General features: G+C 35.0%; 1 protein-coding gene across 2 annotated transcripts; it reads left to right on the forward strand.

Moving 5' to 3' along the window:
- The first annotated feature begins 250 nt into the window (after positions 1–250).
- On the forward strand, positions 251–27,735 carry SH2D1A (SH2 domain containing 1A). Of its 2 annotated transcripts, none has more exons than XM_001142550.7 (4): positions 251–707; positions 20,381–20,444; positions 24,803–24,938; positions 25,978–27,735. In XM_001142550.7, exons 1-4 carry the CDS (start codon positions 571–573, stop codon positions 26,016–26,018), a joined length of 378 nt encoding a protein of 125 aa, XP_001142550.3. In that variant the 5' UTR covers positions 251–570; the 3' UTR covers positions 26,019–27,735. The 2 variants fall into 2 exon arrangements, with proteins under 2 accessions (XP_001142550.3, XP_009437879.2); XM_009439604.3 differs by having other exon boundaries at positions 253–707; positions 24,803–24,947.
- The last annotated feature ends 161 nt before the right edge of the window (positions 27,736–27,896 follow it).

Consider the following 27,896-nt stretch of genomic DNA (forward strand, 5'->3'; position numbering starts at 1 on the left):
TGATTGCATACTGACAGTACTGATAAAACTATCAGTGTTTTGTTCTCAGAGCTCTTGGTCCTTTCATTTTGTCAGTATGTTTTTGCCCTACGTAATGGGTCCACATACCAACAGAGACATGTACAACTTGCCTCTATCATCAACTCCTTATGGGCTAGTTGAGCTAAGTTATTCCTGGTGGCCTCTGAGTAAACTGCAAGAACAGAAGCATTACTAAGCATCCCTGTCTGAGTGCAAGGGTGTGTGTTGGCAGTACAGCCCCAATCTTGCAAAATCCTTCTTCCAATGTTCCTCCCCTCTCTGTATGAACCCTGTGTTGGGGGGCAGAAGATGGAAGCCCTTGGCAAGCTCGATCGAACCAAGCTGCTAAATTGCTGAGCTCGTTTTAACTGAAGTGTGAGAAGGAGGTTTAAGGCAAGTAGACAACATCCTGTTGTTGGGGTGCTTCTCTCTTTTTTGCACATCTGGCTGAACTGGGAGTCAGGTGGTTGACTTGTGCCTGGCTGCAGTAGCAGCGGCATCTCCCTTGCACAGTTCTCCTCCTCGGCCTGCCCAAGAGTCCGCCAGGCCATGGACGCAGTGGCCGTGTATCATGGCAAAATCAGCAGGGAAACCGGCGAGAAGCTCCTGCTTGCCACTGGGCTGGATGGCAGCTATTTGCTGAGGGACAGCGAGAGCGTGCCAGGCGTGTACTGCCTATGTGTGCTGTGAGTATGACACGGTGGACATGGGCCTGCTGAGGGTGTGGGCGGTGGGCAACAGCAGCTGGGGCCAGGGTGGAGGCCGAGGCAGGCAGGGGCGCCGGCGTTAGCAGCTCGCCGACGCCTCCTCCATGGCCCACCCTCAAGTCCAGCCCAGGGCCGTGGTGGAACACACTTTCGCCTCAATCCCTCGCTGGGGATTTCATTCTCTGGGCCTCCTGCTCTCCAGAAGGCCCTCACCAGAGCCTTTTGGGGCAGCTGCAGAGAATGCCATTTCGGGTGGTGAAATGTGGTCCACAGTTTACCTTCGCTCCGGGAAAGACCCAGGCTCCCCACTTCCATTTTGACCCCTATCGGGTGGCGCCCTGCGAGCCTTACTCTAGCTCTCTTTAAACGACTTTTGAAGTGTCATCCCAAAGGAAGAGCATGACATTCAGGGAGAGGAGGCACATTAAGAAACAGAGTCAATTACTTTAAGAATGCAATGCCAGTTAGGTCGAGATGCTGAGAGAGGAGGGGGATGTGTGTCAGTAAAATCACCTCTCTGGATCTGCTGATGTAGCATCCTTTAGAAAAGTAGTGGGGGGTGGGGAGGGGCAGGGGATTTCAGAAATAGGACCCTTCTTGATAAACGTTAGGACTCACAATAGTCTTAAAGGGAATGGAGGGAAAACACCCTTGTTATGATTCAGCTTTGCCATTTGCCTAGGCATGTCTCATTCTAAGGCTTCATTTTGAATCAAATTCATCTGCGTCTTTGCTCCAGGGCTCCGGAGTCAGGCAGATCTGAGACTTTGTCCTGTGCTCGTCAGATGTTAGGTTTGTGACTTGGGCAAATTAACCTCTCAGTCCCCCAGTTTTCCTATCCATTGAATAGGTATCATATTACTGCCTACCTCATAGGATTGTAAGATTAAGTGCCATAATGCAGTAAAAAAATTAGCACTGGGGCCTGACACCTAGTAAATGTTCAATAAATGTAAGCTATTGGTATTATTATTATACCAAAGATATATTATTATTTTATCTTCTCTTTTCAGTTGATTTCTTTTAGGAATCATGGGGGCATTTCTAAGGAAGGACCTAGCTCAGGCATTATCGTCAGCAGGATAAAAAACAAAATCCATGAAAACAGCAGCCCTGCATTGTAGGTTCTAGACAGAAACCAAATGAGGTTAAATGCTTGGTAGTAAGTTCAGCATCTGATAATACCCCACAAGAGTTTGAAATACCTTATGGGTCAGTGAAGAAAGATTATCCTGATGCTGGTGCTAGAAGATTTTTCACTGTATATTGGTTTTTAAAAACGGTCAAGCCTTGTTTGTGGCAGCTCTCAGGTCATGCTAAATACATTTTTCACAAAGCCTTCAAGGGAAATACGTGGAAGCTATTGAATGTCTTGGGCTTGAATCTTTATGTTTTGCTTATATAATTATTGTTCCCGTGTGGAACCTAGGGAAGGGCAATGAAAACCAGCTAGGATTCTTAGGCTCTCTTCTCATTGAAAGAAGGTGGAGTGAGTGGGTGGGTGAAAGGCGCTGCTTTAGGGAAGCTGACAAAGGAGATAACATGCTCCTTAACCCAAAGGTGAAAAAGAATGTACAAAACAAGTCTGGGCAGGGGAGGGACAACAGGGTATAGTGAGAGGCAAGATACACCTAAGGCTTCAGCCTCACGGGGCTCCTGGCCGTTTCTCAAGCTCCTCAAAAATGCCCCCACTTAGGATTTCTGCGCTTATTGTTCCTTCTGCCCAAAATACCTTCAGTTCACATGTTTGTTCAACTGTCTCCTCCCTCAGAGAGGACTTGCTTGACCACCTATCTAGAACAAGTGCCCTCTCCCTGTCCCTGATACACTCACTCCATCTCTTTATTTTTCTTCAAAGAGCTTTAAACTATCTGATAATTTGCTTGTTTACCTACTTATTGCTGGGCTGTCCTGCAAAAATATAATCTCCATGAGGGCGGAGATACTGTCTCCATCACCAGAAACACAGGAACACATAATAGGCACTCAGCAGATATTTTTGAATTAACAAACTGTCAAGGCAAATTCTGTTCTTTACTGCAATAAACGGAATGGCCATTGAGAGGTTAGGGTATGGACTCTGGGAAAGTCACTCAAATTCTCTGGGACTCAGTTTCCATATTTATAAAACAGGAATAGTAATGTGTATCCTACCTTCTGCAAAAGATTGCCTTAAGTACCTTATGCAAGAGAGAAGGGCAGCTTTAGACTTTTGCCTATGTAGGCCGGAACCACATGAGGAATTAACTTAGGCAGGTGAGAAATTATCAAGCATTTAAGTTTTCACCCAAAGTGAATCTTGCATAGATGCAGTTTTTATGACTCTTAGTTCTCCATGAAAACCTCCTTGTGAAGTAGCGGAAAATACTAGACAAATTGGGAGTTCCCTTACGGTGTCTTTCAAATGGTACACTGGGGCCTCGAAGTCTTATGTGACTGTTAGGGTGATAGCCAGAATGTGCTGCAGAGGGAAGATATGAGGATACATTGCCTTTTATCAGTTTCTCAATGTTTTTGAGTTGAGTGTCCCTTTTGATAAATGTAAAAATTTCATTCCCTCTTTTTGGTGCTACACTGTAATTATAAAATCAGATTTTATTTAGAAATAAACCACGTACTCATTTTAAACCAGAACACTTATGATATGCAGTCGAAATAACAATATAAGTGGTATCATATACACATGGACAACAAGGTATAGCTGACAAACATGCATTGATTGTAGGGTTTACTCAGAATGGTTTCTCATTCTATCTTTTGTTTACTCCTATTAACCAAGAAGATTTAATTGAGCTATAGTTTTTATATTTTTATTGTAGAGATAATACATTTCATATGCCTTCAAACTGTACTTTAAACTGTACTTTCAAACGATGCTTGCCCTTTTCCCCAGTTCTGAACCTCCTAATCATGGCTTTCAGATATGGCCTTTTCTTCTGTTCTGATTTAGAAAATCGAAAATTGAACTGTTTCATAAAGCACTAAAGGAGTTTTCCATTTATAGGATTGCTCACCTTCATTTTAAGTAATAAGTATTTCTTTCAATTACTTTCTCTAAATAAATATAGATTTTTGTATAAGTCTATTAAAAATAGTTCCTTATACCTATTCATTATAGAAAATTTGAAACATATAGATAATAGAAATTAGAGAAAAATCATCTATAGTTTTATAACCTAAAGATGACTATTGCTAAAAATTAGGTGAATTTTCTTCTATATTTTAATAAGATGAATTGCTTTTTGAGCACGTGTGCTCTTACAATTGTATTCTTACGAGTGACGTATTTGACTACTAAAAAGTTTGATTTTTGTATGCGTCAAAAAAGTAAGGGCAAACACCAAATATTATATATTTATATATTATATAATATCTTATATACAATATGTAATATATTATATTATACTATATAATATATGTATATAATATACTATATATAATATAGTATATATTATATATTATATATAGTATATTATATTTATATATTATATATTATATAATATTATATATTATATATAGTATATTATATTTATATATTATATATTATATAATATTATATATAATATATATTTATATATTATATATTTTATATTATATATTATATATTTATATATTATATATAATATATACTATATATTATATATATTATATATAATATATACTATATATTATATATAATATATAATATAAATATTATATATTATATTATATATTATATATATAAATATTATATATATTATATTTATATTATTATATTATATATATTATATTATATTATATAAATATATATTATTATATATTTATATATAATATAATATATATATATTATTATATATTTATATATAATATATTATATTATATTATATAAATATTATATATATTATTATATTATATATTATATAAATATATAATATTATTTTATTATATAAATTATTATATAAATATATGATTATATTTATTATCTACATATATAATATATAATATATATTATATATTATATATATATAATATATAATATATATTATATATTATATATTTATATAATATATAATATATATTTATATAAATATATAATATATAATATATAAATATATAATATATAATATATAATATATAATATATAAATATATAATATATAATATATAATATATAAATATATAATATAAAATATATAATATATAAATATATATTATATATAATATTATATAATATATAATATAGAAATATAATATACTATATATAATATATAATATATACTATATTATATATAGTATATTATATATTATATAGTATAATATAATATATTATATATAGTATATAAGATATAATATATTATATAGTATATAAGATATAATATATAATATATTATATATAAGATATACTATATAATATATTATATATAAGATATAATATATAATATATTATATATAAGATATAATATATAATATATTATATATAAGATATAATATATAATATATTATATATAAGATATAATATATAATATATTATATATAAGATATAATATATAATATATTATATATAAGATATAATATATTATATATTGCATATAAGATATAATATATTATATATTGCATATAAGATATAATATATTATATATTGCATATAAGATATAATATATTATATATTGTATATAATCTATAATATATTATATCTTGTATATAATCTATAATATATCATATATCATATATGATATATTGTATATATTATATACAGTATATCATATATGATATATTATATACTGTATATAATATATTATATATTATTATAAATATATATTTATATATATTATTATAAATATATATTTATATATATTATTATAAATATATATTTATATATATATTATTATAAATATATATTTATATATATTATTATAAATATATATTTTTTCATATATATTTATATATAAATTTACATGTGTTAAAAATATGATTGTATTCTTGTATTCTTACAATTGTATACGTTTCCCATTTCCCACTTAATATGAAAAAAATACACTCATATGTAATGTTCTTAGAGACAACTTTAAGATGTTATTTTTAATGGCTGCGTGGTAGTCCAGCTAGCTAGTAAGTATACCATATTTTGCTTAGCCAGTCACCTACTTTTAGACATTTGACTCATTCCATATTTTTGTTATTATAAATTCCATCAGGATGTATATTTCAGTACATTAAAGTTTCCTTGCATTTATGATTATTTCCTTAGAATGAATTTCCAGTGTGGAATTTCTAGGTCAGAAAACATAAACAGCTTAAGATTCTTGATATATACATGATCATGAGATATTTTCCCTAAATGGTTATTCCAATTTACATGCTCACCTGTAATGCATGAGTGTCCATTTCACCACACCCTCACTAGAAATGGGTATTGTAGTTAAGAAAATTTTCCCTTGACATTTGGCCTGTTATTCTTTATTTTATATTTACACTCTATCTCTTTATTTTTCACATTTTATATTCCTTTGGTTAGTGACTGTCATTTTATATGGTTGTTAAGCTGTTGTATTTCCTCCCATGATTTGGCTTTTTGTGTATTTTTCTCATTTAACCAGTTGAATCATACTTTTTTTAAACACACTTTATGTGTATATATATATATGTGCACTAATCCTTGATCTATTGCAAGGTATCTTTTCGAAGTTTGGTGTTTGCCCTTACTTTTTTGACACATACAAAAATCAAACTTTTTTAACACATTGTAAATTTATATATATATACTAATCCTTGATCTGTTGCAAGGTATGTTTTCTAAGTTTGGTGTTTGCCCTTACTTTTTTTGACACATACAAAAATCAAACTTTTTAGTAGTCAAATACGTCACTCGTTTTCTTTGTGTTTGATTTCTTCCTTGGCTAGAAAGTCCTTTCCCCTTGAGATATGTCATAAAACTTCACTGCAGTTTTTGTTTTAAATTACGGTTTTGTTAGTTTACATTTACCTCTTTAATTCCATTTGGAGTTGTATTTTGATGTGGATAAAGGATCTAATTTGATTTTGTTTCCAGATAGCTAGCAATTGTCCTAATATAATTTATAAATACAACTTCCATTCTTCATTGATTTGCTAGCCGACTTTACCATATATTAAATTCTTATATATAACAGTTACTGTTTCTGGACTATCTATTTGTCTCAATTGATCCATTTATTCTTGCACTGATAGCACTATAGTATGATAATGTTTTAATATATTTTAAAAATTATTTGCTATTCTTATCTGTTGGTTCTTCAAAATGAAATCTAGAATCATTTTATTAAGTTAAAAAAAATTCATTGGACCAAATGTTTTAGCTCTCACATGCCAGTGAGAACACATGATATTTGTCTTTCTGTGCCTGGCTTATTTCACTTCACATAATGACTTCCAGTTCTATTTACATTTCTGCAAATAACAGGATTTCATTCTTTTTAATGGCCAGATAGTATTCAATTGTATATGCATAGCACATTTTCTTTATCCATTCATCTGTTGCTGGACTCTTCTATATCTTGGCTACTGTAAATAGTACTGTGATAAATGTATGGGCGCAAGTATCCCTTTGATATATTGATTTCCTTTCCTTTTGATAGATACCCTGTGGTGGGATTCTTCAATCATATGGAGATAGAGAGTAAAATGATAGTTACCAGAGGTTGGGAAGGGTGGAAGGCGATGAAGAGGGGTTGGCTAATGGGTACAAACAGACAGTTAGATAGAAGAAATAAGTTCTAGTGTTCAGTCGCACAGTACGGTGACTATAGTTAACAATATCTTATGTATTTTAAAATAGCTAGAAGAGAGTACTTGAAATGTTCTTACATATAGAAATGATAAATGTTTGAGGTGATAAATATCCTAAATATTCAAATCCCCTGATTTGATTATTACAATGCATACATGTGTTGAAACATCACACTGTACTCCATGAATATGTACAATTATTATGTATCAAAAATTTTTTTGAAAATACCATTGGGGTTACATTAAATTTATTAATAAACTAAGAATGAATTGTCATCTTTAAATAATTTAGTCTTCCCTTCCCATAACATAAGTCTCTCCATTTATAATTTTTTTGTTTATATCCATCAATCAAGTTTTATAGTTTTCTTTTTGTATGTCTTATACATTTTTTGTTATTTCGAGTTATTGTGTGTATGAATGTGTATGCTGATTTTTAAAAATCATAAATGGGATCTGTTTCCACTATATTTTCTGTTTCATAGGAAAGCTACTGATTTTATGTTCTGTTCTTGTATTTATCCAGTGTACTGAATGCTCTTATTAATGCAGATAGTTTTTTTTTTTAAGTTTATTCCCTTTGTTTTTTTTAGATACATCAAGTTTCTTTTCACTGGGGTACATATGTGCTCTCACATTTTTTCCCTTCTCACCCTCAATGTAGACAGCCATTGGGAAAGTTCTGACTGCCCAGTGGGATTGATGGTGATAAGACGAGAACTAATTTAAAATATTTAAAATAATTAGCTCAAAAAACAGTTTATTTCCATAGTTGGCATCCTTCTGGACATATCTGCCTTTGTTTGCTACTTATCTGATGGAAGATTTGGAAGAAGAAATGCTGTTATAATTCTTTAGCTTCAAGGACACATAATGAAGTCATTTGACATGTATGTCTTTAGATAAATGCATAATTATCTTTTTGTCCTTTAAGTTTTAAAGGGACAACTGGGAATAAAGTGCCTGTCAAACAACTGAACTGGAGAAATGGGGGAGGAGCAGTGATGAAATAAAATTCCAGTTTATCAGTTGCAATAAAGGGGAACAGTGTGGCAAAGAACTTGAAATTATAACTTAACTTCATTTAGTGAGAAATTACAACTTGCATTTAGTTTTTGAATTCAATTGGGTATGTGCCTTGGTGCCACATTTATCTTCATGATAACTTAGGCCACCAACATTATTTTCAATTTCCTGAATACAATCCAGTGGAAAAGTGAGCCTGAAAGCCAGCCTAGGATTAAGTTTGCCACATATAAACCACCGAATGGATAATTCACGGCAAATAAGCCAAGTACTGACTCTGGTTGACAATGTAAAATTAAAGTTGCAAGATTAGCCTGAAGATGTCATTTAGCTTAAGCAAAGGGGGAGTCTGGGTTGATCTCTTTCGGGCTCTCCCCACCTGGCCTCTTCCCTTCAGCTCCCTCCACTGCCCTCCTTCTCTCAGTGGACAGTTCCAGCTCCATGTCCAAGCAGATTCCCTCCCTTTTTGAGAATTGTGCTTTTGGAATTGTCTTAAAGACCAATTTGTTAATACATTCCCTCTAGTATAAGAGAGGGGCAGCATAGAATGGTGGTTAAGAGCCCAGATCTTCCAGCCAGATCTCTGGGTGTGCATCCCAGCTCTGACCCTTAACTAGCTATTTTACCTTGGGCAGGTTACTTTAACTTTCTGTGTCTCAGGTTTCTTACCTGTAAAACGGCAGATAGTGATAATGAGAGTACTTACCTCACAGGGTTGTTATGATGATTATGACATGAGTTAATATTTGTAAAGTTAACATGTAATATGTGTTTTTTAATATGAATAAAAGCTCTATAAGTAATTGTAATACAAAGTTAGAACATCATAAGTATACGTAAATAGAACTTGATATGGAAGTTCAGGGGAAGAAGTGGTTATATTTATTTTCATGACTCATCAAAATATCACATAGTTTTACCATCACACTTGAAGTTGAATGACTTTCAACTGTTTCAAAAATTAAAATTCTCTCTGAAAGAATAAAGTTTGGGCCATTGTAAGTTTGGAAAGCTCTTGAATCAGAGTATAGTCTCAAAAATAATGGCTTTGTGTAGGATACTATTCCTCTGGATATAAAAGTTCTGAAACGTTTGTTAAAAATCATTATAGTTGTGTCTTGAATTTTGTATGTAGCATTAGTTCGTATAGACGTAGAGGGCATAGGTACTGGCTTGCTTTATTTGAAATGTCATGAAGAAGTCAGATGTAGCTAAATGTTTTCTTTTGTGTAGTACTTGACGCGGTATAAAAAAGGAATTGATGTGGATTTGTCAGTTCTAAACCAGGATCTGTCCCCAACACTGACCCACTGAGAAAATAAGAAATAAGTCAGGTTGGTTGCTTCTTGTCCATTTCTAACCTGGACACTTTTTTACAGTTAGGGACAACTTTTGATGAAATAAAGACAAATTTCAATATCAGCAGAGACTAGATTAACACGTGCTTTATAGTAATTAAAATAAATTAAAGGCAATGATAAAACTCCACCGTTCTTTAACAATTATTCATGTTCTGATTTTTTTGGTGATACATTTTAAACTCTAGGATTATCAAAAAGTCCCAAAAAGCTTTAATGAGGGAAGGAAGTTAAAAGTACACTACATTGCTGGTTTGTCTGTATTAAGGGAGGGAGTCAGAGGAAATATAATCCTGAAGGGGATGTAACAATTTTAAAAAATGAATTACATTTTTATGAGTTGTGATTTGCTTAGGCTAGGTTTGTAAGGCTCCAAATTGTAATTCTGCTTGTTTTTCTTAAAAAATTAGTCACTTAAATAACTACATGAAAAAATAACATGCAAGAATGCATTTATGTTAGTTTAAATTTACTTCTAGTTTATATATACACAGGGATAGACAGTTTTGAATAGTTGTAATCAGAGTGGCATCCCCTTGTGCCCACTTTTTACACATACTGTCATTTTATTTTTTTATTTTTATTTTTTGTTTTGTGTGTGTTTTTTTTAATACTTTAAGTTCTAGGGTACATGTGCACAACGTGCAGGTTTGTTACATATGTATACATGTGCCATGTTGGTGTGCTGCACCCATTAACTCATCATTTACATTAGGTATATCTCCTAAGGCTATCCCTCCCCCCACCCCACGACAGGCCCCGGTGTGTGATGTTCCCCTTCCTGTGTCCAAGTGTTCTAATTGTTCAATTCCCACCTATGAGTGAGAACATGCAGTGTTTGGTTTTCTGTCCTTGCGATAGTTTGCTGAGAATGATGGTTTCCAGCTTCATCCATGTCCCTACAAAGGACATGAACACATCCTTTTTTATGGCTGCATAGTATTCCATGGTGTATATGTGCCACATTTTCTTAATCCAGTCTATCATTGATGGACATTTGGGTTGGTTCCAAGTCTTTGCTATTACACATGCTATCATTTTATGTCAACATAGTCCACATACTTAAAGTTTTCTGGAAAACCTAAGACTCTAACATTTTGAATTTTGGCATAAGATTTTATTTGTTTATTTATTTATTTATATTTTTTGAGATGGAGTCTCTCTCTGTCGCCCAGCCTGGAGTGCAGTGGTGTGATCTCAGCTCACTGCAACCCCTGCCTTCCAGGTTCAAGCGATTCTCCTGCCTCAGCCTCCTGTGTGGCTGGGATTACAGGTGCGTGCCACCACACCCAGCAGTTTTTTGTTTGTTTGTTTTGTATTTTTAGTAGAGACAGGGTTTCACCATGTTGGCCAGGCTGGTCTCGAACTCCTGACCTTGTGATCCACCCACTTCAGCCTCCCAGAGTGCTGGGATTACAGGCGTGAGCCATCGTGCCCAGCCAGCATTAACATTGTAAACCTTCACCTTTGACATAGAAAGTGTAATTTTGAACCATTGTTTCTGCTATAATTCCTTTATTTTTCCCTAATTTGTATATTTATTTCTAAACTGGCAAAATTGTATATATGTATTGTGTATGACATGACGCTTTGAAATATGTATACATGTGTAATAGCTAAATTGGGATAATTAGCATATGCATTACCTCACATACTTACATTTTGTGATGAGAACACTTAAAATCTACTCTCTTAGCAACTTTCAAGAATACAACACATTGTTTTTAACTATAGTTGCCACGTTGTACAATAGATCTCTTGAACTTTTTCCTCCTAACCTAAATCTTTTATCCTTTGACCCAAATTTCCTAATCCCCACCCTGCACGCCCCTACCAGCCCCTGGTAGCCACCCACCGTTCTACTCTTGGCTTGTATTAGTTCAACTTTTTAAGATCCCATGTATAACTGAGACTACGCGGTATTTGTTTCTCTGCGCATAGCTTATTTCACTTTACATACTGTCCTCCATATTCATCCATGTTGTTGCAAATAACAAGATTTCCTTTGTGTTTAAGGCTGAATAGTATTCCATTGTGTATATACAACACATTTTCTTTATCCATTCATCTGTTGATAGACATGTAGGTTGATTGCATTATGTCTTGGCTATTGTGAATAATGCTGCAATATACATGAAAGTGCAGATTTCTCCTTGACATGATGATTTCATTTCCTTTTGATATATACCCAGCAGTGGGATTGCTGGATCATATGGTGGTTCTATCTTTAATTTTTTGAAGAACTTTCATACCGTTTTTTATAATGGCTGTACTAATTTATATTCCCACCAACAGTGTGCAAGGGTTCCCTTCTCTCTGCATCCTCTCTTGTTGTCTTGTTTTTGATAATAACCATCCTAACAGGTGTGAAATGTTATCTCATTGTGGTTTCATTTGCATTTTTCTGATGATTAGTGAGGTTGAGCATTTTTTCACATACCTGTTGGTCATTTGTATATTTTCTTTTGAGAAATGTCTATTCTGGTCCTTTGCCCATTTTTATTTTATTTTATTTTATTTTATTTTATTTTATTTTATTTTATTTTTTTATTTGAAATGGTGTCTCAGTCTGTCGCCCAGGCTGGAGTGCAGTGGCGCGATCTTGGCTCGCTGCAAACTCCACCTCCCAGGTTCATGCCATTCTCCTGCCTCAGCCTCCCGAGTAGCTGCCTTTGCCCATTTTTAAATGGGATTATTTGTTTTCTTTCTATTGAGTAATTTGAGTCTCTTATATATTTTGGATATTAACTCCTTATCATATGTATGGTTTGCAAATATGTTCTCCCATTCTGTAGGTTGTCTCTTCACTCTGTTGTTTCCTTTGCTGTTCAGAAGCTTTTTAGTTTGTTGTAATCCCATTTATCTATTTCTGCTTTTGATGTCTGTGCTTTTGGGGTTATACCCAAAAACAATTCCCTTATTTTGAGCAATTATTCCTTATTTAGGGGTACTTAGGTTAGTTCCATTTTTTCACTATTGAAATAGGGCTAGTATGAAAATCTTTGTCAAATTGCGTTTTCCTCTTGACTTGTTTCCTTGGAGTGTATGAAGATAAGCAAGGTTATGCAGTCAAAAATATGTATGGTTTTATAGGTCTCGTTATATAACTTGTCAGTTTGAATAGCGATTTTCCATGGACAGGGACAGAGTTTGTTTTGTTTGAAAAGGCATATTCAATATTTTAGTTTAATTTTATGTTACAAAATTACTGGTTTATAATAGAAGCTATAGAAAATAAAACTAAGAAATCTTATTGGGGAAGAAAGGAAAAAATGGTTCAGAAACACTGTCCTGTGAAGACTGAAATGATTGACAAACCTTCAGCTTATACTAAAATAAAATTGCATTCTTAAAGCATAGACTGAATGACTACGGAGGAGGTGGCACAGAACTGCCCTGGGCAGGTGGAAGAAGCCAGGTTGACAACAGGGAAGTTGCCATCAATATTCCCAATGAGATGTGGGCATTCTCTTTACATTTTAATCAGTCCTTCTGTAACTTTAATGTTCATACAAATCACCTGGGCATCTTATTAAAATCCAGATTCTGATTTAACAGCTCTGGGTGGGGCCTGGAAGTCTACATTTCTAACAAGCTCCCAGGTGATGTTGATGCTGTTGTCCTGGGAATGCAATTTGAGTTGCACTGTTTTAGATCTCTTCCTTGTATGACATATTATAGTAAGAGTTGACTACAGGGGATCCTTGGTCAGTTACTTCAGTAACTTGAAAGTGAAAGATATAAACTGCTGGCCTATTTGAGGGGTGAAACAATTTTGCTCATTCAGAAATTGGAGGGGTTGTGGGGGGAAGGAAATTGTTAATATTAGATGAGTTAATCATGAGAAGTTTTATGTACCATTCACACCAGGTTGTTCAGAGACTGAAGGAGGTACGAAGTTTTGAAGTGGTACTCAGGTTCCTGCTACTTAACTGAAAGTGAGATAAGATCAGATTCGTTAGGAAACAATTCTCAAAACAGACTCATTTACTTTGACTAAATACGTCTGAATGATAGTAGGGAGATAGAGTCATTGTATTTTTTAGAGACCCACTGTTTTAGAAAGTGGAAAACTTGTTGCTTACCATTCTGCTTATCTTGTTGCTGAGATTTTAAATAATGAATCTCCACATCACCCTTATGATACTGAATTATTGCCATTAATCATTTCTCACAGGGAAAATGGAACTAAGAACCTATGCTGTTTCACTGCTTCCGTCTCCATTTTGCTATGTGGCTTTAAGAAAATCACTTAAAGGCTTATGTTGAGTTCCCATGGTGAAAAATGGAAATCAAAGCTCTTGCCTTGTTCCCCATAGAGTACTTGCTGAAGTTAGTGGGCTTTGAGGTAGATTTCAAGTGTTTAAAAAGACAAAAGACTTTAACATTGTAATATTGTATATTTATTCAGCATATTATATATAGGCATATATCAAGCTATTTTATATATGATCTAAATATTCTGGCAATCCTTCGTAAAAAATAAAACATCATATAATCCACATCAGTAGTTAAATTGACCTTTTGTTCAGTGTCACGAATCAAGTAAATCTGAATAGTGTGTTTCAGATTTTTTTTGGCCCTTTAGGTAATCAGTTCTGATGCATATTGATGAAAGATATAGTAATTTTTTTTTTTAGATGGAGTCTCACTCTTGTCGCCCAGGCTGGAGTGCAATGGCGCGATCTCAGCTCAGTGTAACCTCTACCTCCTAGGTTCAAGCGATTCTCCTGCCCCAGCCTCCCGAGTAGCTGGGATTACAGGTGCCCACCACCACGCTAGGCTAATTTTTGTATTTTTAGTAGAAATGGGGTTTCACCATGTTGGCCAGGCTAGTCTCGAACTCCTGACCTCAGGTGATCCGCCCACCTCAGCCACCCAAAGTGCTGGGATTACAGGCGTGAGCCTAATTTAATTCACATATTTAAATACTTTTATTTCCAAAGGAGGTTAATGGTAAATGTGATCATCAAGTCAAGCATGACGCTCTGCTTGTAAACACATTGATTTTAACCAGAGTTCAGTGCATGTCCTGGCTAGGTGTGGTGGCTCACACCTGTAATCCTACTACTTTGGGAGGCCTAGGTGGGAGGATAGCTTGAGGCCAGGAGTTCAAGACCATCGTGGTCAACAGAGCAAGACCCTGTCTCTGCAAAAACTAAAAAAAAAAAAAAAAAAAAAAAAAAAAAAAAAAAAAAAAAAAAAAAATTAGCCAGGCACAGCAGTGTACACCTGTAGTGGCAGCTACTCAGCAGGCTAAGGCAGGAGGGCAAGGCTGCAGTAAGGTATGATCACCCTACTGTACTCCAGCCTGGGTGACAGAGCAAGACACCATTAAAAAAAAAAAAAAAAAAGCATGTGTCCTAACCAAAAGATCTCTATTGACCCAAACTTGTGCCCAAGAATAGCAATCAGAAAATTTATGAAATGAATTAGATTCACATTCAATTGATTCACAATTGATTTTGATTCACATTCAAAAACTGAAACAATTCATTATAAAGTTTACCTTACTGTTTTATGAGGTAAAATTTTATTAGGCAAATTAAGTAGGATTACTATATATACTAAAATATAACAAATAATCTATATCCAGTACAATGTGGGGATCAGGAACTGGGGATCTAGAATCAAATGGGCCTGATTCAAATCCCATTTTTGCTTCTTAATCTCTAGACTGATTTTGGTTACTTAACATCTCAAAGTCTCAGTTTCCCCATCTATAAAATAAATATTACAATATAAACCTAATAGGATTTTTGTGGGGTCCAAAGGAGATAATGCATGTGCTATAAGCTTAACTTTTTATCCTCCTAAATTCACACGTTTAAACCCTTACCTCCAATATGCTTGTATTTGGAGATAGGACCTCTAGGAGGTAATTAAGGTTAAATGAGATCATAAGGATGGGGCTGTAATCTGATAAATTTGGTGACCTTATGAGAAGAGGAAGAATGCATGTACAAAGAAGAGGTCATATGAGCACACAGCAAGAAGGCGGCTGTCTACAAGCCAAGAGAAGAGGCTTCAGAAAGAAACATACCTTACCAGCACCTTGATCTTGGACTTCCCAGTCTCCAGAATTGTGAGAAATAAATTTCTGTTGTTTAAGCCACCCTGTCTATGGTATCTTGTTATGGCAGCCTGAACAGACCAATACAGATTTTGGTACTGAGAAGAGGAGTATTGCTGTAACAAATACCTAAAAATGTGGAAGTGGCCTTAGAACTAGGTAATGAGTAGAGGCTGGAGGAGTTTTAAGGTGTACGCTAGAAAAAAGCATAGACGGCTGTGAACAGAATGTTGGTAGAACTATGGATGTTGGAGGTTATTCTGATGAGGTCTCAGATGGAAATCAGCAACATGTTACTGAAAAATGGGAGAAAGGTGTTCCTTGTTATAAATGGTAAAGAACTTGACTGAACTGTGTTCTAGTATTTTGTGGAAGGTGGAATTTGTTGAGTAAAAAAATTGACTTTTTATCTGAGGAGATTTCTAAGCAAAAAGTTGAAGGAGTGGCTCAGTCCCTCCTGACTGCTTATGGTAAAATACAAAAGGAGAGAGATGAATTGAAGAAGGAATTGTTAAGCAAAAGGGAACTGGAACTTAAACATTTGGAAAATTCTGAGCCTTTATGTATTGCAATAAATGAGGAAGCTTGTTCTGGAGACAACACTAAGGGTGTGGCTGGACTATCTATCACTACTTAAGATTACTTATGATGTTAACCAGCCATCTGAGCAGAAGTCAGGAATAGAGTTTGGAAAAAAGCAGCAGAAATATTACCAGTTTGGACCAAAGAGAACAGGACAGTATGGTATAGTTATTTGGCTGCAAACATGGTTTATCTTTCAAGAAAAGGGAAGAACGACCCTGAGGGTGATTCAGAGATCACCAGGGCTGCCATTCCTACTATAGGCCCAAAGTGCACAGGCCTGGAGGGTAAGACTGCCTCTACCTTGGTTTCAAAAAGTGAGACTGACATCCAACAGAGCCACATGGGTGGGGCCATCACCCTAGCCAAAGGATGTGGCCACCTTACAGAGCTGTGGGGGTGATGCTGCTTTTCCAGTGAACCTGAAGGGCAGAATATTGAATCAAAGAGGATTATTCTTGAGCCTTAAGAGCTAATGGAGTTTGCCTTGCTAGGTTTTGGACTTGCTTGGGACCTGTGACCCCTTTATTTCTTCCAATTTCTCCCTTTTGGAATGGGAATGTCTATCCTCTTCCTGTAGCACCATTATATTTTGGAAGCACATAGCTTGTCTGGTTTCATAGTTTCACAGCTGAAAATAAATTTTGCCTCAAGATGAATAATACTGCTAGTCTCACCCACATCTAATTTTATTTAGATGAGACTTTGGACTTTAGATTTTAAGTTGATGCTAGAATGAGTTAATTTCTTTTGAGGCCGTTGGGATGGTATAAGTGTGAGAAGGACATGAGTTTTGGGGGTCGAGAGTGGAATGATATAGACTGAATTGTGTTCCCCCATAATATGTTTAAGCTCTAACTTCCAACATGACTGTAATTGGAGATAGGGGGTAATTAAGGTTAAATGAGTTAAATCATAAGGGTGGGGCTCTAATCTGATAGGATAATCATAAGTGTGGGGCTCTAATCTGATAGGATAATCATAAGTGTGGGGCTCTAATCTGATAGGATTGGGGGCCTTATTACAACAGAAAAGGCTGTCTGAGTACACAGCAAGAGGTCAGCTACTCACAAGGCAAGAGAAGAGGGCTCAAAATGAAACTTATGTTGCTGGCACCTCGATCTTGGACTTTCCAGCCTCCAGAACTGTGAGAAAGTAAATTTCTTTTATTTATGCCATTCAAGGTATGGTATTTTGTTATGGCAGCCAAGCAGACTAATACAGCAAGTAAAACTCTTGGCATGTAGTAGAAATCAATTAGACAAATATACAATATAGATATAAACCGAGTAATGGGAAGGAATGTTTACCCCATTTAAAAGGATAAGCTGCTTTTAGGAAAATAAAGTTACAACTAAGGCACTTTGGAGATAGTCCTAGTTCACAGAATTTTAGAGTTGCTCTTTCACAAAAGTATAATTTAAAGCAAGCAGCACTTGTTTTTAATTCATATATTTTTACTATTACTTCATTTATAATATATTATAGGGTAATATAGTAATACAGTCATGTGCAATATAGCAACATTTTCGTTAACGACGAACAGCATATACAATGGTGGTCCCATAAGATTATAATGGAGCTGAAAAATTCCTACCACCTACTGATGTTGTAGCCATTGTAATGCCACAGCACAATGAATTACTTATGTATTTGTGATGACACTGGTATAAACAAACCGACTGTGCTGTCAGCTGTATAATAGTATAGCACAGGCCAGGTGTGATGGCTCGCACCTATAATCCCAGCACTGTGGGAGGCTGAGGTGGGTGGATCACCTGAGGTCAGGAGTTCAAGACCAGCCTGACCAATATGGTGAAATTCTGTCTCTACTAAAAATACAAAAATTAGCCAGCCATGGTGGCATGCACCTGTAGCCTCAGCTACTCAGGAGGCTGAAACAGAATTGCTTGAACCCGGGAGGCGGAGGTTGCAGTGAGCTGAGATTGCACCACTGCACTCCAGCCTGGGCAATAGAGCGAGACTCTATCTCAAAAAAAAAAAAAAAAAAAAAAAAAAGAAAGAAAAAGAAAAAGAAAAAAATGTATAGCACAGACAATTACATACAGTACACAATACTTGATAATGATAACAAATTACTGTGTTACTGGTTTATGTATTTACTGTACTATACATTTTATCATTATTTTAAAATCGACTCCTACTTATATAAAAAAAGTTAGCTGTAAAACAGCCTCAGGCAGGTCCCTCAGGAGGTATTCCAGAAGGCATTCTGGAATATGAATATCATAGGAGATGACAGCTCCGTGTGTGTGACTGCACCTGAAGATCCTGCAGTGGGATAAGATGTGGAGGTGGAAGACAGTGATACTGATGATCCTGACCCTCTCTGTAGGCCTAGGCTAATGTGTGTATTTGTGTTTTAGTTTTTAACAAAAAAGTTTAAATAGCAAAGAATACATAAAATAAAAATTTTGAAACAGAGAAAAGCTTATGGAATAAGGATATAAAGAAAAACAGTTTTGTACAGCTGTACAATGTGTTTGTGTTTTAAGCGAAGTGTTATAAAAGAGTCAAAAAGTTTAAAAAAATTTACAAGTTTATAAAGTAAAAGAGTTGAAGCTAAGATTAATTTATTATTGAAGAGATACAGTTTTTTTTTTTTTTTTTTTTGAGACAATCTCGCTCCGTCACCCAGGCTGGAGTGCAGTGGCGTGATCTCATCTCACTGCAACCTCCGCCTCCTGAGTTCAAGCGATTCTCCTGCCTCAGTGCCTCAGCCTCCCAAGTAGCTGGGACTACGGGTGCGTGCCACCATGCCTGGCTAAGTTTTTGTATTTTTAGTAGAGATGGGGTTTCGTTGTGTTAACCAGGATGGTCTCGATCTCCTGACCTCGTGATCTGGGAAATATAAATATTTTAAAATAAATTTAGTGTAGCCTAAGTTTACAGTGTTCATAACATTCTAGTAGTGTAATGTCCTAGGCCTTCACATTCACTCACCACTCACTCATTGACTCACCCAGAGCAATTTCCAGTCCTGCAAGCTCCATTCATGGTAAGTACTCTCAACAGGTATAGCATTCTTTATCTTTTATACTATATTTTACTGTGCCTTTTCTATGTTTAGATAGGTTTAGATACACAAATACCATTATGTTACAATTGCATACAGTATTCTGTACAGTAACATGCTGTACAGGTTTGTAGCCTGGAGTAATAGGCTATACCACATAGCCTAGGTGGTATACCATATAGGTTTGTGTAAGTACAGTCTATGATGTTTGCACAACAACGAAATCACCTAATGATGCACTTCTCATAATGTATCCCCCTTGGTAAGTGATGCATGACTGTGGCAATATTATATTGCTATACATTATAATAGTAATTTTATAAAAATATAGTTATATTCCATTTATAGTATTATATCCTTATACTATTGCTATTATATTTATAACAAATATTATTAATATTAATAATTATTTATGTGGGCCTGATAGTGTATTATCCCAGTGAAATGTTTTCACCTTAAGTTTCGATATGTACTTAAAAATAAGTCTATTGTTTGTTAAAACTATCTAATAATTCATGGTTTTATCAATTACAGCAGGTCCCTGTTGTAGTTTCTTTCTGTCCAAATGGTCTCTCAACTTGACAAATCTTTAGGAGCATGAATTTCCATATTTCAAAAAATGAAAAGATAAAGAAATCTCACTGGAAACTGTGGTTGGGCAGATACAATATGGAGACAAGTTAGATTCACTGTGCTTTACTTCCTATGAATGCAATGACACCATATACGTGTGTCCTAGTATATGTGACATTTATATGTAATATTAAGCTCAAATTTAAAGTATCCATTGTTCTTTTGGAATCTTTCAGTAATGGAAGTTTATTCTTTCACAGGTATCATGGTTACATTTATACATACCGAGTGTCCCAGACAGAAACAGGTTCTTGGAGTGCTGAGGTATAGTTTTATTTATTTTTGCTTCTGGGGGTGTCAAGGAGGTATTTGAAATTTAGGCTGGTTTTATAAAAGAGCAAATTATACATTATTAAGTATTCATAAGGTTTAAATCTCTAAAGCTCCAATCCAAAATTGTTCATGGATCATTAAGAAAGCTTTAGAGAATTTTGGTCCCAGTCCTGTTTAGCCATCATTTTGCAGAGTTGTATGACTTTGGGAGAAAGATAAAAAAGTTGAAGAATTATGTCAAACTTTTAGTGACTATGTGAAATCTTAGAAAGCATATCAAAAGTAGGTAAAATAATTAAATGAACAATTATTTACCAAATGATACCAATATGAGTATTGGTATCGTGGGAGATTAAAAAACATGATGCTTATTTTCTAAGAGACTACAATATACTTGGGAAGTTATAACTTGAAATTAAACAGTTATGAGTGGAAGAAACTAGGCTTTGTCAACAGGTGAATCTGGGTTCCAGGTCTGGTCTCCCCTCCTCTCTGATAGGTCTATGATCTTGGGCAGGTTACTTGACTTTTCTGTGAGCCAGTTTCTTCATTCGTAAACGGAGCCTAAGAATCCTCCTTTATGCACAAGGCTCATTTTGAAAAGTAAATAAGATAACACACATAAAGAAGCTGTTTGCCACAAGGCCTGGCACACAGTGAGCCCTCAAAAAAGTGAACTCCTGAAAATTGCCACAACTCCTATTAATAACTCAATCTGTGCATTTAAATTTTTCTGAAGTCTAGACTTCAAGAAGTTAAAATAGCTCTCACGTTTACTAATTTATCAGTAAGTTGGAAAGTATAAATTACAGACCACAAATGTTTTGAACCACTGAGATGAATTAGGCCAAGTTTTCAAACACACTTTTGCTGTATTATGTAAGGATCATTAAAACTATAATACTAACTAAAGATAAAGTTATACCATTTCTAATTGAAACTATTTATACCTGTTTATTTAAAAAATTCTCTGTATCACTGCAGAGATGATTGAATAAGAAATTAAACTTTATTATGAAGAAAGTTATGTGTAATATATACTGACAAACACACACACACACACACACACACACACACACACACACACACACGTTTGTATATTATTTCACCAGAAATAGCTCTTCTCCCCAGAGAAATACCCTTCAGCTGCTGAAGAATATTATGTAAGGAAAGGATCTTAAATGCTTAGGGTTTAACAACTTTGTTTTTAAACTTGTTTTCCTGCATTTTGAGTATAACATCATATGAGATTGTTACATGCTTGTGATCATGTTAAAGACGAGAGGGCTTATTGAACACAAATGCCCCCTCATCCTGTTGTCTGATCTGACGTTGTTTATATAATAATATTGTAATTTCCTGCACCAAGAGAGCAGAAGATTGGCATGACTTATCCGCAAATAGAAAATAGTTTAAAAAATTCTGTAATTTTTGAAATGCATATTGCATTTTTTTCTATCATCTACTAAATTTACCTTCTTAGCAGTGCTTTTCTAAGGTGAATATTAAACTAGTGTATATTCTCAGAGCTCATACCACCTGACTGGAAAAAATTTCTCTAGAGCATATTGAAGACCAGCTGTGATCTAATACATGTTTCCATGGATAACTAAGAGGTGACAGTATGGGAGATTTGCAAATTTGAAGAATAGCTGAGTTCAGTGACAGGATGAGAGTTGTCAGTGGTACAATTCTTGTGATAAATGTATTTTCAAAACTGGGTAAATGATAGATATTAATACTGATTTTTGGAACAATGTGTTAGTTTGCCATGCTGCAGGAAAAATCAGGGCAGTAGCATGCCATCATCTGTGCATATATTGTGCTAGAAATCTAGGTAAGTGAGATTTGTTTTAAAGAGTGTAATGAAATCAAACCCTGGCCCCACTGAATTATGAAAGACAGATGTCATGTGTTTTTCTAGTTTTAGAGAGACTTTTAGGTTAAATAATTGCCTAGTGTATTATCTTATATGACTCAGACTAAAAGTTTGTTACATTGTTAATTTAGATAATTCCACAATCTACTTTCATTTATTAATATGTGATTTGTTGGCAATACATTATTAAAAATGTACTGACATCACCCTGTTGACATCAGTGTCTTCAGGCTTTACTGGGTATATGATCAGGAGATCAGCAGATGTTAAATAATTGTCCTTATTAATCTAAGTAAAACACTGTAAAATAGGCCAGTCATTTGCTTATGAAACATCAGATCCCCAATTCAAATAGCTTCCATACTTCCAGTGCTATTATTCATTTCTGTTAGCATGGATAATCAAGTGTTAACTACATATCAGTACCCATAAAAATGTTGCTTCTCTGTTTTGTTTTGTTTTGAGACAGAGTCTCACTCTGTCGCTCAGGCTGGAGTGGTGGAATGGCCCGATCTCGGCTCACTGTAACCTCTGCCTCCCAGGTTCAAGTGAGTCCCGTGCCTCAGCTTCCCAAGTAGCCGGGATTGCCACCACACCTGGCTAATTTTCATATTTTTAGTAAAGCCAGGCTTTCACCATGTTGCCCAGGCTGGTCTTGAACTCCTGACTTCAGGTGGTCCGCCGGTCTCAGCCTCCCAAAATGCTGGGATTACAGGTGTGAGCCACTGTGCCCGGCTATGCTTCTGTTGATAAATGATTTTACAAGCCACAAGAAGCTAAAAAGATGTGTGGTTTGAAATCTTTCCACACTTTGGGTGTGTATAGTTTTTCTTCTGTTTGATGACCCTAGCTTCGCTAGATCCTGTTTGGCCCAGTTCTAATCTGAAAGGCAAGAGACTGGGTCCTGGGATTCTGAGCCAGTTCTGCCTCTGGTTGTCTGTGTGACTTTGGGCAAGCTGATTAATTTCTTTGCATTCATATTTTCTTATCTGTCAAATGGGAATAACTGAATCAGCCAATAACTGCCATTTTGTGAGGAAATAGTGAAGGCAAGAGATAGGAATGTGCTTTGAAAATGAAAAAGTGCACTGAGGAAAGTATAAGGAGGCAATTTGTGCCTATGACCTGCATTTGCAATTTGGAGACTCTATCTTGGAACCAACGAACTGTTTGGACTTCTGCAAGAATGGCCATGTTATTTTGGATGAGTTCTCAATCGAGCTTTAGGAAGGTGGAGGGTAGGTGAGAGAGTGGGGTGGAGCTGGGTGAGAGAGTGTTCTACATCTACTGTGAACATATGGGGGAACACTAATATAGAGCTAAAAAGAATTTTTGTCATGTTTTCAATGAAAAATTACCCCAACATAAGGAAATGACTGAGAGTTACTATGGATAGTGTAGTATGCTATCTTCAGCATACCACTATCTAGCTGACAGAAGTCTTCATGCTAGCCTTCATGTTTTCTCATTAAATGCTAAAAAACAAACAGCTCCCACCTCAAAAATCTACCAGATGGAATAGCTGAAAAACAACTTAAAAAAAAACTAGTCATTGTTCAATTGCTCATAGCAATACTATTTTATTTTATGTAAAATGACAGGTTTGAGCTGATGCCTGAAGCTTGGCTCATAAGCTTTTGCAGGAAATTGTTGTTGATTTCAGGCAGTGTCTTTGCAAGACAACTGATGTCAGGAAAGGAACACATTTTAATAGTCACCTGCAAATAACTGTCTCTTTAAAAACACACAAATAAATAAATAAAGGTGACCTTATATAGTCTTTCATTTTCATGTCATAGAGAAAACCTTGTTACAGTGACGTGCTGATGGAGAGAACAATTTTGGGAGTATAGGGAAGTTTCCCAAGGAGGAAAAAATTTAATGTGAAGAATGGCGCAGGAAATATTGTGAGGTGAAACAGTATGAGGACTGAACTAGCCGTGCACTGTGTGCATCATAACAGCCAATTTTTAATTTCCTGTGTAGCATTTTATATTGTGGGATGATGGCAGGGAGGATGGGTTGTTGGTTTTTCTTTTGTTGTTGTTCCTCGGGCTTTTTATTAATGACCTGTAGGATCTGTTTTTTTGTTTTTGTTTTTGTTTTTTCCTGTTTAACTGCATCCCCTCTGTTGGTGAATTCATTGTGGGTAATGGCCTGTATACCCTTAGAGGTTTGAGATGTCTGATGGGGAGCAGGCAGGAAGGGCAGGGCGATGAGCAAGAGCTTGTACAAACTAATACCACCTTTGGGAGAACTGAAATGACAGCTCATTAGCTCCTCTTGCAGGGAAATTCAGCCAACCAAAGTAAGCTCTTCTGGAATGTTGTTTTTCTTTCTTCCTTATGTTTTCAAATATTTCAACAAGTTACACAAATGTTACTTCTCTTAGCATCCCTAGCACATTTTGTAGGTCTTTTTGTATCATTATGAGATAGGTAAATAATTTGCTCGGCCTTTTATTTTCCAGACAGCACCTGGGGTACATAAAAGATATTTCCGGAAAATAAAAAATCTCATTTCAGCATTTCAGAAGCCAGATCAAGGCATTGTAATACCTCTGCAGTATCCAGTTGAGAAGAAGTCCTCAGCTAGAAGTACACAAGGTACGACAGGTATGATTTCCTCTTAATTTTTGACAGGGTTTGGAAGCTCAGAGTTATGAGTCAACCTGTTCATAACCATATAATCAATTAGAAGTTATGTAAGAAAAATGCAATGAGAAAGTAGATGTAGCCAGCAAGTCAAATGAGAGGTGACAATTTATGTGCTATAATTTTCATCTATTATTCTAATAACTTTTAATAAATCTCTGTAAAAACATCAAAAATTCTATAAGCCCATAACATTTTAACTGCTCTTGTCTGTCTCATCTTGTTCTTTCCTGTTCCTTTAATAGGTAGCTAAGTATGATTTCACTTCACTAATTCAGACACAAATAATGTGAAAGATGGTATAATTCAGAGAACACCTGGGCTGTCCTTTATCTTTGCTTAGTAAACTGTTTTTTCCTTCAGGGACATGAAAGCTAACGTTAGCCTGGCACACATGATTCTGATTTCTGAATTGGTGGTGCTTGAATTAATGACATTTTTCTGAAGCAAAGGAAATTAAATAGTGCACTTTATTGTTCCACTGGCACATATTGTTACATATCCTGAGCAAACCTATTTTAGTGTATGTGTCGTGCTAAAGACTGAATACCAGCCAATGTCTGTAGCTATCTGATACGTGACTGTTTACTCCTCTATTGAATGGGGTTTATCATTTGTTTGGAGTAAGAGGATAGGCCTTGATTGAAACAATAAATATTTATGATAAAAGAAAACGAGTCCCTTTTTGACAGGGACCTAGGCTCAGGCATAAACTGACGATTAGACTCAAGTGGTGAATTAAATTAATGAATAGTTAGCCTTTATAATACAAATGCAAATAGAGCTCTAATTTCCAAGTTGGCTAGTTGTTTTTTTCTGCCTAATATTCCATTCTTTATAACTCAGTTTTAAATAATAGTTGCTTGAGGTATATTACTGTGTTGTGTCATAGTGAGTTTTATGCAGTTGGAAATTTTATAAGTTTGAGTTCATCTGTAATTTTAATAGTTTGTAAGTTTAATTTTTCTTGATTTTTGTTATTTTTCTTTAGGGATAAGAGAAGATCCTGATGTCTGCCTGAAAGCCCCATGAAGAAAAATAAAACACCTTGTACTTTATTTTCTATAATTTAAATATATGCTAAGTCTTATATATTGTAGATAATACAGTTCGGTGAGCTACAAATGCATTTCTAAAGCCATTGTAGTCCTGTAATGGAAGCATCTAGCATGACGTCAAAGCTGAAATGGACTTTTGTACATAGTGAGGAGCTTTGAAACGAGGATTGGGAAAAAGTAATTCCATAGGTTATTTTCAGTTATTATATTTACAAATGGGAAACAAAAGGATAATGAATACTTTATAAAGGATTAATGTCAATTCTTGCCAAATATAAATAAAAATAATCCCCAGTTTTTGTGAAAAGCTCCATTTTTAGTGAAATATTATTTTATAGCTACTAATTTTAAAATGTCTTGCTTGATTGTATGGTGGGAAGTTGGCTGGTGTCCCTTGTCTTTGCCAAGTTCTCCACTAGCTATGGTGTCATAGGCTCTTTTGGGATTTTTGAAGCTGTATACTGTGTGCTAAAACAAGCACTAAACAAAGAGTGAAGGATTTATGTTTAATTCTGAAAGCAACCTTCTTGCCTAGTGTTCTGATATTGGACAGTAAAATCCACAGACCAACCTGGAGTTGAAAATCTTATAATTTAAAATATGCTCTAAACATGTTTATCGTATTTGATGCTACAGGATTCGAAATTGTATTACAAATCCAATGAAATGAGTTTTTCTTTTCATTTACCTCTGCCCCAGTTGTTTCTACTACATGGAAGACCTCATTTTGAAGGGAAATTTCAGCAGCTGCAGCTCATGAGTAACTGATTTGTAACCAGCCTCCTTTTAAAGTAACCCTACAAAACCACTGGAAAGTTTATGGTTGTATTATTTTTTTAAAAAATTCCAAGTGATTGAAACCTACACGAGAGTCAGAATTTTATGCGGCATTTTCTTCTCACATTTATATTTTTGTGATTTTGTGATTGATTATATGTCACTTTGCTACAGGGCTCACAGAATTCATTCACTCAACAAACATAATAGGGCGCTGAGGGCATAGAAGTAAAAACACCTGGTCCCTGCTCTCAGTTCACTGTCTTGTTGGACGAGAAAACAATAACGATAAAAGACAGTGAAAGAAAATAACAATAAAAGACAAGGAAAAAATAACAATGAAAGTTGATAAGTACATGATAAGCGAGGTTCCCCGTGTGTAGGTAGATCTGGTCTTTAGAGGCAGCTAGATAGGTCAGTGCAAATACTCTGGTCCATGGGCCATATGAAAAGGCTAAGCTTCACTGTAAAATAATAACTGGGAATTCTGGGTTGTGTATGAGTGTTGGTGAACTTGGTTTTAATTAGTGAACTGCTGAGAGACAGAGCTATTCTCCATGTACTGGCAAGACCTGATTTCTGAGCATTTAATATGGATGCTGTGGGAGTACAAAAGTGGAGTGTGGCCTGAGTAATGCATTATGGGTGGTTTACCATTTCTTGAGGTAAAAGCATCACATGAACTTGTAAAGGAATTTAAAAATCCTACTTTCATAATAAGTTGCATAGGTTTAATAATTTTTAATTATATGGCTTGAGTTTAAATTGTAATAGGCGTAACTAATTTTAACTCTATAATGTGTTCATTCTGGAATAATCCTAAACATATGAATTATGTTTGCATGTTCACTTCCAAGAGCCTTTTTTTGAATCATCAAGTCTTTCACATTTAAATAAAGTGTTTGAAAGCTTTATTTAGCTAATTTGTCTTGAAATATTCCTTATAATTCCTTATAAAATATTCAGAGACTGATGCTATTAATAAACCAAATAAAGGATTGATGATTATCTTATGGGAGTGATTCCCTGGAAAAGGTAAGTGCTTTTCTGATTTTATTGCTGTCCAAGTTCCCGG

The sequence above is a fragment of the Pan troglodytes genome, chromosome X (genome assembly GCF_028858775.2).
Source record: "Pan troglodytes isolate AG18354 chromosome X, NHGRI_mPanTro3-v2.0_pri, whole genome shotgun sequence".
NCBI lineage: Eukaryota > Metazoa > Chordata > Mammalia > Primates > Hominidae > Pan > Pan troglodytes.

Coding starts and splice junctions, on each gene's coding strand:
- SH2D1A (XM_009439604.3), top strand. CDS start 571: ATGGACGCAGTGGCCGTGTATCATGGCAAAATCAGCAGGGAAACCGGC. Junction 708..20,380: donor GTGTACTGCCTATGTGTGCT/GTGAGTATGACA, acceptor ATTCTTTCACAG/GTATCATGGTTACATTTATA. Junction 20,445..24,802: donor CAGGTTCTTGGAGTGCTGAG/GTATAGTTTTAT, acceptor TTTATTTTCCAG/ACAGCACCTGGGGTACATAA.